Genomic DNA, 16,030 nt, shown 5'->3' on the forward strand with positions numbered 1-16,030 from the left:
CAAGGTGTTATATACTGAACGAGAGGTAGGTGTGTGTGTCTGCGCGTGTGTGTGTGTCTGTCTGTGTGTGTCTGCCTGTGTGTGTCTGCGCGCGCGCGTGCGTGTGTGTCTGCGCGTGTGCGTGTGTGTGTGTGTGTGTGTGTGTGTGTGTGTGTGTGTGCGTGCGTAACGTGGAGGAAGACAGGCAGAGCTGGCATTGATGTATCAGTTGTAAAATGTTTTGCAGACCCACACACTTTTCTGCCATGAAATATGTGCCAAAAATATTTTTTAAACGCTTCGATCCTTTCTGACAATGAGAGGAAAGAAGTGATTAAATGACTAATCTATTTGGTTTGGGAATTCATTCCTGAAGAACGAGAGAGGAATGTGGTACAGCAGATAGATCACAGGATCGACCCCTTACATGAAGAAGAGGAGGATGATGATGATGATGAGGAGAGGACCACACGTGATCAGAGTGACCACAACATTGTACCAATAACAAGGAAAGCCAAAATACCAAAAGATTAGGCCTAAAGTCATTTATAAGAAATCATGCAAAATGTTCTCTCAGGATTCTTTTGTTGAAGATTGTAAACATGAATGTTGGTTTGATGCGTCCAGACGCACGCCTAGAAGTATTGGTAAAATGATTCACGGCAATTGTTGCCCAGCATGCACCTGTTAAGAAACTAAACAGAACTGTTAGAGCCCCCTGGATTGACGATGAATTGAAACATTGAATAATTCAAAGAAATGATGTGTCAAACAAGTCAGGCTGCTGAGATGATTGGTTGACATACAGTACATCGATAAAAGGTTGTTACTAAATGGAACAACAACAAGAATAAAGTATATTACCAAACCAAGACAAATGACATAAAACACAATGGAAAAAGACTTGAGTACCTTAAATGATATCATGGGCAGAAAACCTTTTACAAGAAAACCTTTCCATATTGCCAATCATTTCAATGATCACTTGGAAAGTGGAAAAACACACAAATGAAATGACAACATTTAATAGTGAACCATCAATTATATATATATATATATATATATATATATATATAATATATATATATATATATATATATATATATATATATATATATATATATATATGTTTAATAATAAAAGAGAAGGACTGCCGTTTTGAATTTGGTCAGGATACTGCAGGAGAGGTGGGAAAACTATTGTTATGCATCAATAATGATGAGCCACCAGGTATAAACAACCTTCATGGGAAACTACTGAAATAGAACAGACTATTCGCAATATCTTTAACCAAAGCCTAAAGGAGTGTGTGTGTGTGTGTGTACTGGTGGTCGACCGACGATATGATTTTAACGCCAATACTGATTATTGGAGGGCCAGAAAAAGCCGATGCCGATTAATCGGACGATTTTTGCGATTTATTTGTAATAATGACAATTACAACAATACTGAATTAATACTTATTTTAACTTAGTATAATACATCAATAAAATCAATTTAGCCTCAAATAAATAATGAAACATGTTCAATTTGGTTTAAATAATGCAAAAACAAAGTGTTGGAGAAGAAAGTAAAAGTGCAATATGTGCCATGTAAGAAAGCTAAGGTTTAAGTTCCTTGCTCAGAACATGAGAACATATGAAAGCTGGTGGTTCCTTTTAACATGAGTCTTCAATATTCCCAGGTAAGAAGTTTTAGGTTGTAGTCATTATAGGACTATTTCTCTCTATACGATTTGTATTTCATATACCTTTGACTATTGGATGTTCTTATAGGCACTTTAGTATTGCCAGTGTAACAGTATAGCTTTCGTCCCTCTCCTCGCTCCTTCCTGGGCTCAAACCAGGAACACATCGACAACAGCCACCCTCGAAGCAGCGTTACCCATGTAGAGCAAGGGGAACAACTACTCCAAGTCTCAGAGCGAGTGACGTTTGAAACGCTTTTAGCGCGCACCCCGCCAACTAGCTAGCCATTTCACATCGGTTACACCAGCCTAATCTCGGGAGTTGACAGGCTTGAAGTCATAAACAGCGCAATGCTTGAAGCATTGTGAAGAGCTGCTGGCAAAATGCACGAAAGTGTTGTTTGAATGAATGCTTACGAGCCTGCTGGTGCCTACCACCGCTCAGTCAGACTGCTCTATCGAATCATAGACTTAATTATAATATAATAAACACACAGAAATATGAGCCTTAGGTCATTAATATGGTCGAATCCGGAAACTATCATCTCGAAAACAAAACATTTTTTCTTTTAGTGAAATACGGAACCGTTCCGTGTTTTATTGAACTGGTGGCATCCCTAAGTCTAAATATTGCTGTTACATTGCACAACCTTCAATGTTATGTCATAATTACGTAAAATTCTGGCAAATTAGTTCGCAACGAGCCAGGCGGCCCAAACTGTTGCATATACCGTCATTTCCGGACTATTAAGCGCACCTGAATATAAGCCGCACCCACTGAATTTAAAAAAAATATTATTTGAACATAAATAAGCCGCAGGTGCCTACCGGTATATTGAAACAAATTAACTTTACACAGGTTTTAACGAAACACGGCTTGTAACAAAAATAAATAGGCTTTAACGAAACACGGCTTGTAACAAAAATAAATAAGCTTTAACAAAACACGGCTTGTAACAAAAAATAAAAAATTAGCAGTAAGCTTTAGTTGTCTTTTTGCACTGAGTCAATTCCTCACGCTGCTGTTTCCAACGTCTTATCATCGACTCATTAACCTGTTATGGATAGGGGGCAGTATTTTCACAGCCGGATAAAAAACGTACCCGATTTAATCTGATTATTACTCCTGCCCAGAAACTAGAATATGCATATAATTATTAGCTTTGGATAGAAAACACTCCAAAGTTTCTAAAACTGTTTGAATGGTGTCTGTGAGTATAACAGAACTCATTTGGCAGGCCAAAACCTGAGAAGATTCCGTACAGGAAGTACCCTGTCTGACCATTTCTTGGCCTTCTTTGCCATCTCTATCCATTACAAAGGATCTCTGCTGTTACGTGACACTTCCTACGGCTCCAATGGGCTCTCAGAAGGCGGCAAAAAGCTGAATCGTGGCTTTGCAGGCTCTGGTTGAAACAAAGTAGCGCATTTGGGTAGTGGCTGGTTACAGTACTGTGAGACTCAGGCGCGTGCCCGCGTCGACCGAATGCTTTGTTTTCTTTCCTCTGTTCACCTAAACGCAGATTCCCGGTCGGAATATTATCGCATTTTTACGAGAAAAATGGCATAAAAATCGATTTTAAACAGCGGTTGACATGCTTCGAAGTACGGTAATGGAATATTTAGAAATCTTTTGTCACGAATTGCGCCATGCTCGTCACCCTTATTTACCCTTTAGGATAGTGTCTAGAACGCACGAACAAAACGCCGCTATTTGGATATAACGATGGATTATTTGGGACCAAACCAACATTTGTTATTGAAGTAGCAGTCCTGGGAGTGCATTCTGACGAAGAGAACAAAGGTAATCAAACTTTTGTAATAGTAAATCGGAGTTTGGTCAGGGCTAAACTTGGTCGGTGTCTAAATGGCTAGCCGTGATGGCTGGGCTATCTACTGAGAATATTGCAAAATGTGCTTTCACCGAAAAGCTATTTTAAAATCGGACATATCGAGTGCATAGAGGAGTTCTGTATCTATAATTCTTAAAATAATTGTTATGTTTTTTGTGAACGTTTATCGTGAGTAATTTAGTAAATTCACCGGATGTTTGCGGGGGGTATGCTAGTTCTGAACGTCACATGCTAATGTAAAAAAGCTGTTTTTTGATATAAATATGAACTTGATTGAACAAAACATGCATGTATTGTATAACATAATGTCCTAGGAGTGTCATCTGATGAAGATCATCAAAGGTTAGTGCTGCATTTAGCTGTGGTTTTGTTTTTTGTGACATTATATGCTAGCTTGAAAAATGGGTGTCTGATTATTTCTGGCTGGGTACTCTGCTGACATAATGTAATGTTTTGCTTTCGCTGTAAAGCCTTTTTGAAATCGGACAGTGTGGTTAGATTAACGAGAGTCTTGTCTTTAAAATGCTGTAAAATAGTCATATGTTTGAAAAATTGAAGTTTTCGGATTTTAGAGGAGTTTGTATTTCGCGCCACGCCCATCATTGGATATTGGAGCAGGTGTTCCGCTAGCGGAACGTCTAGATGTAAGAGGCTAAGACCAAGCTCCCGTGCAGCAGCTCTATTTCCTTTTCCAACAGCCAGATCAATCGCCTTCAACTTGAAAGCTGCATCATATGCATTTCTCCGTGTCTTTGCCATGATGAGGGTGACAAAATGACTACCGTAATCAGAATGATGGGAAGTTTGAGAGCGCTTGATTTAATGTAAACAGTAAACAAAAAAGTTGTTTGACCGTAACCCGTTCGGCAATTTCATTGGTCTAATGAAAGCTTCATGCCGCCAAAAAACTGAGCACATCACAGAATGTGTTTTTTTTTTACATTTTATTGAAAGCGGGAAAAATCCATATATTAGCCGCGTCATTGTTTAAGCCGCGGGGTTCAAAGCGTGGGAAAAAAGTTGCGGCTTATAGTCCGGAACTTATGGTACCCTGACTCTGCATGCAATGAACGCAAGAGAAGTGACACAATTTCACCTGGTTAATATTGCCTGCTAACCTGGATTTCTTTTAGCTAAATATGCAGGTTTAAAAATATATACTTGTGTATTGATTTTAAGAAAGACATTGATGTTTATGGTTTTGTAGATGTTGGAGCAATGACAGTCTTTTTCGCGAATGCGCACCGCATCGATTATATGCAACGCAGGACAGGCTAGATAAACTAGTAATATCATCAACCATGTGTAGTTAACTAGTGATTATGATTGATTTATTGATTATTTTTTATAAGATAAGATTAATGCTAGCTAGCAACTTACCTTGGCTTCTTACTGCATTCGCGTAACAGACAGGCTCCTCGTGGAGTGCAATGTAAAGCAGGTGGTTAGAGCGTTGGACTAGTTAACCCTAAGGTTGCAAGATTGAATCCCCGAGCTGACAAGGTAAAAATCTGTCGTTCTGCCCCTGAACAAGGCAGTTAACCCACCGTTCCCCGGTAGGCCGTCATTGAAAATAAGAATGTGTTCTTAACTGACTTGCCTAGTTAAATAAAGGTGTATTAAAATATATATATATAAAAAAATAAAAATTATTAAAAAAATTATTTAAAAAAATAATACAAATAAAAATTATTTAAAAATACCGATTGTTGTGAAAACTTGAAATCGGCCCTAATTAATCGGCCATTCCGATTAATCGGTCGACCTCTAGTGTGTACACAGGCTCGGTAGGAAGCTAAAGTAATTCCACAACCTAAAAATAGCAAAAGCACTATTTGCTGGCTCTAAAAGCCACCCAATCACAGTTTGCTACCTGATAGAGAATTGTGTTTAAAAAAAAAAAAAATGGCATTGTATTTGTTCGAGAACAAGTTACCTACTGACTTTCAGTACACATATAGAGAAGGGCACTCAATTTTTACTGACTCAGATGACTGATGATTGGTTAAAATAAATGGATAATAAGATAATAGTTGGAGCTGTATTGTTGGACCTCATAACTGACTTGCCTAGTTAAATAAAAAAATTGCCTGATTTCAATGCAGCCTTTGATGTTATTGATCATAAATTGTTATTGAAGACACTCACTAACTAATAGAACCCAGAAAGAGTTAATCAATGGAAGCTTCTCTAACATCAGATATGTATAGTGTGGTGTCCTTCAGTGCAAATCCCTTGGGCTGTTTATTTATCGAGGCAAGTCAGTTAAGAAACAAATTCTAAATTTACAATGGCGGCCTACCCGGGCCAAACCCGGACGACGCTGGGCCAATTGTGTGCTGCCCTATGGGACTCCCAATCACGGCCGGATGTGATACAGCCTGGATTCGAACCAGGGACGGTAGTGACGCCTCTTGCATTGAGATGCTTTGTCTTAGACCTCCGCACCACTCTGGAATTATTACAAATGATTTGCCACTGCTCTTAAACAAAGCTAGAATGATTATGTATGCAGATGATTCCACAATCGACATGTCAGCGCCCAAAGCCAGTGAGCTCACTGAAATTCTAAATGAGAAGTCACAGTCAGTATCAGAATGGGTGATATATAATAAACTGGTCTTAAATACAACTAAAACTGAAAGCATTGTATGTGGTTTAAAACATTCTCTGAGACCTAAACCTCCACTGGAGTTATGCTCCTGAGTGGCGCGGCGGTCTAAGGCACTGCATCTCAGTGCACGAGGCGTCACTACTGCCCCTGGTTCGAATCCAGGCTGTATCAGGGATTAGGTGTCCCATAGGGCGGCGCACAATTGGCCCAGCGTCGTCTGGGTTTGGCCTGGGGTAGGCCATCCTTGTAAATAAGAATTTGTTGTTACCCGATTTGCCTAGTTAAATAAAGGTTACATTTAAAAAAAAAAAATGGTGTGACCATTGAGCAAATTGAGGAAGATAAACTCCTAGGTATAACATTTGAAGTCTAATTATCATGGTCAATTCATATTGGCAAAGTTGTTTCGACGGGGAGAAGTATGTCTGTTATAAAAAGATGGTCTGCACTTGACACAAAGATCAACTGTACTACGTAGTTGTTCAAGCATGACAGTCTGCATAACCAAATAACATACAGTTCAGACACCCAAAGATGCCCCACCACATGCCACCAGGGGTCTCTTCACAGTCCACAAGTCCAAAAACAAATTCACGGCAACACACAGTTTCATACAGAGCCATGATCTCATGGAACTCCCTTCACAGTATTATACAGAGCCATGATCACATGGAACTCCCTTCACAGTTTCATACAGAGGAATGATCTCCCTTCACATAATTATACAGAGCCATGATCACATGGAACTCCCTTCACAGTATTATACAGAGCCATGATCTCCCTTCACAGTATTATACAGAGCCATGATCACATGGAACTGCCTTCACAGTATTATACAGAGCCATGAGCTCATGGAACTCCCTTCACAGTATTATACAGAGCCATGATCTCCCTTCACAGTATTATACAGAGCCATGATCACATGTTACTCCCTTCACAGTATTATACAGAGCCATGATCTCCCTTCACAGTATTATACAGAGCCATGATCACATGTTACTCCCTTCACAGTATTATACAGAGCCATGATCTCATGGAACTCCCTTCACAGTATTATACAGAGCCATGATCTCATGGAACTCCCTTCACAGTATTATACAGAGCCATGATCTCATGGAACTGCCTTCACAGTATTATACAGAGCCATGATCACATGGAACTCCCTTCACAGTATTATACAGAGCCATGATCTCATGGAACTGCCTTCACAGAATTATACAGAGCCATGATCTCCCTTCACAGTATTATACAGAGCCATGATCTCCCTTCACAGTATTATACAGAGCCATGATCACATGGAACTCTTCCATCTCCAATTACACAGTAAACAGCAAAATGACCTAAAGCCACTCCACTACCTTAAGACATGAAGATCAGTCAATCCAGAACATTTCAAGAACTTTCTTCAAAGTTTCTTCAAGTGCAGCAGCAAAAACCATCCAGCACTATGATGAAACTCTCATGAGGACCACCACAGGAATGGAAGACCCAGAGTTACCTCTGCTGCAGAGGATAAGTTCATTAGAGTTACCAGCCTCAGAAATTGCAGCCCAAATAAATGCTTCAGAGTTCAAGTAACAGACACATCTCAACATCAACTGTTCAGAGGAGACTGTGTGAATCAGGTCTTCATGGTCAAATTGCTGCAAAGAAACCACTACTAAAGGACATCAATAAGAAGAAGAGACTTGCTTGGGCCAAGAAACACGAGCAATGGACATTAGACTGGTGGAAATCTGTCTTTGGTCTAATGACTCCCATATTGAGATTTTTGTTTCCAACCGCTGTGTTTTTGTGAGACGCAGAGTAGGTGAATGGATGATCTCTGCATGTGTGGTTCCCACCGTGAAGCATGGAGGAGGAGGTGTGATGGTGTTTTGCTGGTGACACTGTTGGTGATTTGTTTAGAATTCAAGGCACACTTAACCTGCATGGCTACCACAGCATTCTGCAGTGATACGCCATCCCATCTTGTATTTGCTTAGTGGGACTATCATTTGTTTTTCACCAGCACAATGATTCAACACACCTCCAGGCTGTGTAAGGGCTATTTGACCAAGAAGGAGAGTGATGGAGTGCTGCATCAGATGACCTGGCCTCCACTATCACCCAACCTCAACCCAATTGAGATGGTTTGGGATGAGTTAGACCGCAGAGTGAAGGAAAATCAGCCAACAAGTGCTCAGCATATGTAGGAACTCCTTCAAGACTGTTGGAAAAGCATTCCAGCTGAAGCTGGTTGAGAGAAAGCCAAGAGTGTGCAAAGCTGTCATCAAGGCAAAGGGTGGCTGCTTTGAAGAATCTCAAATATAAAATATATTTTGGTTTCTTTAACACTTTTTTGGTAACTACATGATTCCATATGTGTTATTTCATAGTTTTGATGTCTTCACTATTATTCTACAATGTAGAATATAGTAAAAATAAAGAAAAACCCTTGAATGAGTAGGTGTGTCCATACTTCTCATTTTTTAATGTTTTGTTGTAGACTCCAGGAAGAATAGCTGCTGCCTCTGTAAAAGCTACTGGGGATCCTAATAAACACCTCCCATGTGTCCATCCATACCGGGGTTCAAATAGAGTTGGATCCTGGAGATGGACACGGTTTGAACATTCAGGGCTATTCTATTGTTTCCATATGACAACTCGTTAAAGCAGAAGTAACGTGTTTGAAAGGATTTGAAATAGTACATGAACCAAGGCCTGTGTGTGACCTTGTGTTTGTTGACTACTTCACTTAGAGACGTTAACCAATCTGAACTACACAACGGTTACCCTGGCTACCACCTTGTCCTATTGAACGGCCCCCAATAACCTTGTCCTATTGAATGGCCCCCAATAACCTTGTCCTATTGAATGGCCCCCAATAACCTTGTCCTATTGAATGGTCCCCTACCATCTTGTCCTATTGAATGGCCCCCTACCACCTTGTCCTGTTGAATGGCCCCCTTCCATCTTGTCCTATTGAATGGCCCCCTACCACCTTGTCCTATTGAATGGCCCCCTACCACCTTGTCCTATTGAATGGCCCCCTACCACCTTGTCCTGTTGAATGGTCTCCAGTGGACACAATTACACCTCAACCTCTTACCTAGAGAGCATTTCAAATCTCAACGGCTCCATTACGGCTCCGTATTGAATGACCTCGAGTCAACAGATCCCTCAATTCCCTTTATAGTGCACCGCTTTAGACCAGACCCCAACGGCGCACCGCTTTACACCAGACCCCAACGGCGCACCGCTTTACACCAGACCCCAACGGCGCACCGCTTTACACCAGACCCCAACGGCGCACCGCTTTACACCAGACCCCAACGGCGCACCGCTTTACACCAGACCCCAACGGCGCACCGCTTTACACCAGACCCCAACGGCGCACCGCTTTACACCAGACCCCAACGGTGCACCGCTTTACACCAGACCCCAACGGCGCACCGCTTTACACCAGACCCCAACGGCGCACCGCTTTAGACCAGACCCCAACGGCGCACCGCTTTAGACCAGACCCCAACGGCGCACCGCTTTAGACCAGACCCCAACGGCGCACCGCTTTAGACCAGACCCCAACGGCGCACCGCTTTAGACCAGACCCCAACGGCGCACCGCTTTAGACCAGACCCCAACGGTGCACCGCTTTAGACCAGACCCCAACGGCGCACCGCTTTAGACCAGACCCCAACGGTGCACCGCTTTAGACCAGACCCCAACGGCGCACCGCTTTAGACCAGACCCCAACGGTGCACCACTTTAGACCAGGTTCCCTTGCCCAGCAGACGGACGGACGCCTCAGCCTCTTACCTTGCCCAGCTGTTGATGAACACTCAGGTTGTACATCATCACAATCCCATCCAAAATCTCCAGCAGAGACTTCTCTGTGATTGGATGGTCGGGCTCTTCCAACGGTCGCCCCAGCAACAGGCCATCGTTACCATGGCTTCCCTCGACTTGAGGAGAGGAAGGGAAGAAAGAAAATGTCATGTTCCTAACCTGGTGTTCTGTTCAGTACAATAACCAGACACCCAGGTAATAATGGGTCAAAAAGTACTAGACCATTTCTAGAGGTGAGGAATAGATTTTCACACTCATCTGCAGATAATTGGCATCCCACTACATTTTCTGTACTTTAGCCTTGACATCTGTCGACTAAACTCTATATTTACAGTGGTTGAAAGACAGAAAGTGAGAGTGAGAGAATGGAGAAAGAGAGATAAATGTTCTCAACACGCCTCCATGTATATTCAAAGTAAAAGCCACTCACTGTCCTCCTCCGTCCTCTGCTCCACGGCCAGGGTGCGAACTTTAACTTTCTCCGGGGGTGCCAGGGGTCGCCTGGGAGTCATGAGGCTGACAGCAGCGGTACTCAGGAAGCGATTGGCTCGGCCCAGAGTGGGAGAACTGAGCCAGCTGGGTCTGGCCAGGGCACCACCCATAGCCACCGCTCCAAAAGGCCTCTGTTGTAGGACAGAGAGACATGTCGGTAACACTGTATAATGACAGTAAGTCACCCATCACTGTATAACGGGGCAGCAGGTAGCCTAGTGGTTAGAGCGTTGGGCCAGTAACCGAAAGGTTGCAAGATCGAATCCCCCGAGCTGACAAGGTAAAAATCTGTCGTTCTGCCCCCTGAACAAGCCAGTTAACCCACTGTCCCCGGGTAGGCAGTCATTGTAAATAAGAATTTGTTCTTAACTGACTTGCCTAGTTAAATAAAGGATCAATAAAAAAAAATGTTTTAAAATTAAAAGGAAGAGACGCTGTTAAAACACATGGTAATACAGTCATATTGGGGCTCCTGAGTGGAACAGCGGTCTAAGGCACTGCATCTCAGTTCTAGAAGCGTCACTACAGACCCTGGTTCGATTCCAGGCTGTATCACAACCGGCCGTGATCGCGAGTCCCATAGGACGGCGGACAATTGGCCCAGCGTCGTCCGGGTTAGGGTTTGGCCCGGGGTAGGCCGTCATTGTAAATAATAATTGGTTCATCACTGACTTGCTGTTAATCAGATGGCTACCCAGACTATTCACATTGACTCCCCCTTTTTGCATCCTCCTTTGCACTGGACTCCACCCACACCCTCACTGGACTCCACCCACACCCTGACACATACTACAACACACACTGCTGCTACTCTATCTATCCTGATTGTCTGAGGACACCTGCTTGTCGAATCATCTCATTCCAAAATCATGGGTATTAATATGGAGTTGGTCCCCCCTTTGCTGCTATAACAGCCTCCACTCTTCTGGGAAGGTTTTTCCACTAGATGTTAGAACATTGCTGCGGGGACTTGCTTCCATTCAGCCACAAGAGAATTAGTGAGGTGGGACACTTGATGTGGGGGCGATTAGGCCAGGTAGCATAGTCCTGGCATCCACCAAACCCAGAAACGTCCATCGGACTGCCCGATGGTGAAGCAGGAGAACGCGTTTCCACTGCTTCAGAGTCCAATGGCTGCGAGCTTTACACCACTCCAGCAAATGTTTGGTATTACGCATGGTGATCTTAGGCTTGTGTGCGGCTGCTTGGCCATGGAAACAGTTATTGTGCTGACGTTGCTTCCAGTGGCAGTTTGGAACTCGGTAGTGAGTGTTGCAACCGATGACAAATGATTTTTCTTCAGCACTTAGCGGTCCCGTTCTGTGAGCTTGTGTGGCCTACCACTTCGCGGCTGAGCCGTTGTTGCTCCTAAATGGTTCTACTTCACAATAACAACATTTACAGTTGACCAGGGCAGCTCTAGCAGGGCAGAAATTTGACGAACTGACTTGTTGGAAAGGTGGCATCCTATGACGGTGTCACATTGAAAGTCACTGAGCTCTTCAGTACAGGCCATTCTACTGCAATTGTTTGTCTATGGAGATTGCATGGCTGTGTGCTCGATTTTATAGACCTGTCAGCAACAAGTGTGGCTGAAATAGCTGAATCCACTCATTTGAAAGGGTGTCCACATACTTTTGACAACGTAGTGCATTACCTCAATTACCTGGTACCCCTGCACATCGACTCGGTACCGGTACTCCTTGTATATAGCCTCATTACTTCCTGGTACCCCTGCACATCAACTCGGTACCGGTACTCCTTGTATATAGCCTCATTACTTCCTGGTACCCCTGCACATCGACTCGGTACCGGTACTCCTTGTATATAGCCTCATTACTTCCTGGTACCCCTGCACATCGACTCGGTACCAGTACTCCTTGTATATAGCCTCATTACTTCCTGGTACCCCTGCACATCGACTCGGTACCAGTACTCCTTGTATATAGCCTCATTACTTCCTGGTACCCCTGCACATCGACTCGATACCGGTACTCCTTGTATATAGCCTCATTGTTATTTTATTGTGTTACTATTTCTTATTTGGTAATTATTACAATTTGTCTTACTTTTTAACTCTGCATTATTGTGGAAAGGGCTAGTAAATAAGCATGTCACGGTAAAGTCTACACCTGTTATATTCGGCACTTGACAAATAAAATGTGATTTATAACGCTGTACCAAAAAGGGAGAATTTAGACTTGAGAACACCAATATGGTGGAATCAAGTCATGATTTCCAAGAACATGAGTGTGGAGGATAACACCTTAGTCTGTACCTGAGCTGAGCCACTCTCCTCCTCCTCATCCAAATCATCCATAGAGGTAGCCTGGATCTCAGCTGGGTCCATGAGGATGTTGGCTTTGGAGGCCAGGTCATCTAGAAGCACAAAAACACAGCACAACAATTACATCATAATACCACTTCATTACCAGACAGGCTGTAACCTGCCTCCGGACAGGCTGTAACCTGCCTCCGGACAGGCTGTAACCTGCCTCCGGACAGGCTGTAACCTGCCTCCGGACAGGCTGTAACCTGCCTCCGGACAGGCTGTAACCTGCCTCCGGACAGGCTGTAACCTGCCTCCGGACAGGCTGTAACCTGCCTCCGGACAGGCTGTAACCTGCCTCCATTATCTTTGGTTTCAAACAATTAGAATGTTTAAACAAGTTCTGACCACCAGGAAGCTACCCTCTCCTGCCAAGCACAAACAGTTCTGATAAATACAGTAGCGATAAACAAGTAGCGAGGCTACATACAGTAGAGAGGCTACATACAGTACAGTAGCTATATACAGTAGAGATAAACAAGAAGCGAGGCTACATACAGTAGCGAGGCTACATACAGTAGCGAGGCTACACACAGTAGAGAGGCTACACACAGTAGAGAGGCTACACACAGTAGAGAGGCTACATACAGTAGAGAGGCTACATACAGTAGAGAGGCTACACACAGTAGAGAGGCTACATACAGTAGAGAGGCTACACACAGTAGAGAGGCTACATACAGTAGAGAGGCTACATACAGTAGAGAGGTTACATACAGTAGAGAGGCTACATACAGTAGAGAGGCTACATACAGTAGAGAGGCTACATACAGGCACCGGTGAGTCAGGCTGATTGAGGTAGTATGTACATGAATGTATAGTTAAAGTGACTATGCATATATGATAAACAGAGAGTAGCAGCGTAAAAGAAGGGTTGGGAGTGGGGCACACAATGCAAATAGTCCGGGTAGCCATTTGATTACAGTCATTATTGTGACAGTCTAGTGATGTTGACAGGTTGATCGCTATGGTGATATAGAGAATTCATTACAGCGTCAGTGCTGACCTCTAAGTGTCTGGATATTGTTGTTTACACTTCTTATCACCCAGAACCATCGTAAATCTACAAGTCTATTAAAAATCAGATCAGAGGACGAATCTATAAATCTAGAACTGGTCAGAGGTGTACGCAGGGCCAGGTTCCACCTCCCAGTACTGTGGAAGAGAGGGGACACGTTGTTCATGGCCAGGTGGGGAGGCTACTGCCGCCGACGAATCCAGGTCCTAAACTACTGGAACTTCAAATCCAGTCCATCACATTACGGGGGGTTAAGTGCCCAAAACGCACCCTATTCCCTACACAGTGCACTACTTTTGACCAGAGCTATATAGCCATTGGTCAAAAGTCGTGCACTATGAAGGGAATATGGTGCCATTTGGTACTCACCCCACGTCCAAAACAATCACCAGCCAGCTTCTCCTGCACTAAAGTGGTTGAGCTGCTCCTTCTCCTCCTCCTCCACTAAAGTGGTTGAGCTGCTCCTCCTCCTCCTCCACTAAAGTGGTTGAGCTGCTCCTTCTCCTCCTCCTCCACTAAAGTGGTTGAGCTGCTCCTTCTCCACCTCCTCCACTAAAGTGGTTGAGCTGCTCCTCCTCCTCCTCCACTAAAGTGGTTGAGCTGCTCCTTCTCCTCCTCCTCCACTAAAGTGGTTGAGCTGCTCCTTCTCCACCTCCTCCACTAAAGTGGTTGAGCTGCTCCTCCTTCTCCTCCTCCACTAAAGTGGTTGAGCTGCTCCTCCTCCTCCTCCTCCACTAAAGTGGTTGAGCTGCTCCTCCTCCTCCTCCTCCTCCTCCACTAAAGTGGTTGAGCTGCTCCTCCTCCTCCGCCTCCTCCACTAAAGTGGTTGAGCTGCTCCTCCTCCTCCTCCTCCTCCACTAAAGTGGTTGAGCTGCTCCTCCTCCTCCTCCTCCTCCTCCACTAAAGTGGTTGAGCTGCTCCTCCTCCTCCGCCTCCTCCACTAAAGTGGTTGAGCTGCTCCTTCTCCTCCTCCTCCACTAAAGTGGTTAAGCTGCTCCTCCTCCTTCTCCTCCACTAAAGTGGTTGAGCTGCTCCTCCTCCTCCGCCTCCTCCACTAAAGTGGTTGAGCTGCTCCTTCTCCTCCTCCTCCACTAAAGTGGTTGAGCTGCTCCTCCTCCTTCTCCTCCACTAAAGTGGTTGAGCTGCTCCCCCTCCTCCTCCACTAAAGTGGTTGAGCTGCTCCTTCTCCTACTCCTCCACTAAAGTGTTTGAGCTGCTCCTCCTCCTCCTCCACTAAAGTGGTTGAGCTGCTCCTTCTCCTCCACTAAAGTGGTTGAGCTGCTCCTCCTCCTCCGCCTCCTCTACTAAAGTGGTTGAGCTGCTCCTCCTCCTCCTCCTCCACTAAAGTGGTTGAGCTGCTCCTCCTCCTCCTCCTCCTCCTCCACTAAAGTGGTTGAGCTGCTCCTCCTCCTCCGCCTCCTCCACTAAAGTGGTTGAGCTGCTCCTCCTCCTCCTCCTCCACTAAAGTGGTTGAGCTGCTCTTCCTCCTCCTCCTCCTCCTCCACTAAAGTGGTTGAGCTGCTCCTCCTCCTCCGCCTCCTCCACTAAAGTGGTTGAGCTGCTCCTTCTCCTCCTCCTCCACTAAAGTGGTTAAGCTGCTCCTCCTCCTTCTCCTCCACTAAAGTGGTTGAGCTGCTCCTCCTCCTCCGCCTCCTCCACTAAAGTGGTTGAGCTGCTCCTTCTCCTCCTCCTCCACTAAAGTGGTTGAGCTGCTCCTCCTCCTTCTCCTCCACTAAAGTGGTTGAGCTGCTCCCCCTCCTCCTCCACTAAAGTGGTTGAGCTGCTCCTTCTCCTACTCCTCCACTAAAGTGTTTGAGCTGCTCCTCCTCCACTAAAGTGGTTGAGCTGCTCCTTCTCCTCCACTAAAGTGGTTGAGCTGCTCCTCCTCCTCCGCCTCCTCTACTAAAGTGGTTGAGCTGCTCCTTCTCCTCCACTAAAGTGGTTGAGCTGCTCCTCCTCCTCCGCCTCCTCTACTAAAGTGGTTGAGCTGCTCCTCCTCCTCCTCCTCCACTAAAGTGGTTGAGCTGCTCCTCCTCCTCCGCCTCCTCTACTAAAGTGGTTGACCTGCTCCTCCTCCTCCGCCTCCTCTACTAAAGTGGTTGAGCTGCTCCTTCTCCTCCACTAAAGTGGTTGAGCTGCTCCTCCTCCTCCGCCTCCTCTACTAAAGTGGTTGAGCTGCTCCTCCTCCTCCTCCACTAAAGTGGTTGAGCTGCTCCTTCTCCTCCACTAAAGT

General features: G+C 44.7%; 1 protein-coding gene across 1 annotated transcript in view; it reads right to left on the reverse strand.

Annotated features, from left to right (window-relative positions):
- rnf123 (ring finger protein 123) overlaps nucleotides 1-16,030 on the reverse strand; it is a 274,648-nt gene that overhangs the window by 213,249 nt on the left and 45,369 nt on the right. Inside the window, exons 21-23 of the mRNA XM_014168342.3 lie at nucleotides 12,732-12,832; nucleotides 10,392-10,584; nucleotides 9,932-10,077 (exon numbers count right to left, since the gene is read on the reverse strand). Of these exons, the coding sequence (XP_014023817.1) occupies nucleotides 9,932-10,077; nucleotides 10,392-10,584; nucleotides 12,732-12,832 (440 nt within the window). The remainder of the gene's footprint in view (nucleotides 1-9,931; nucleotides 10,078-10,391; nucleotides 10,585-12,731; nucleotides 12,833-16,030) is intronic.

This window comes from Salmo salar, chromosome 22 (genome assembly GCF_965601325.2).
Source record: "Salmo salar chromosome 22, fSalSal1, whole genome shotgun sequence".
NCBI classification, from domain to species: domain Eukaryota; kingdom Metazoa; phylum Chordata; class Actinopteri; order Salmoniformes; family Salmonidae; genus Salmo; species Salmo salar.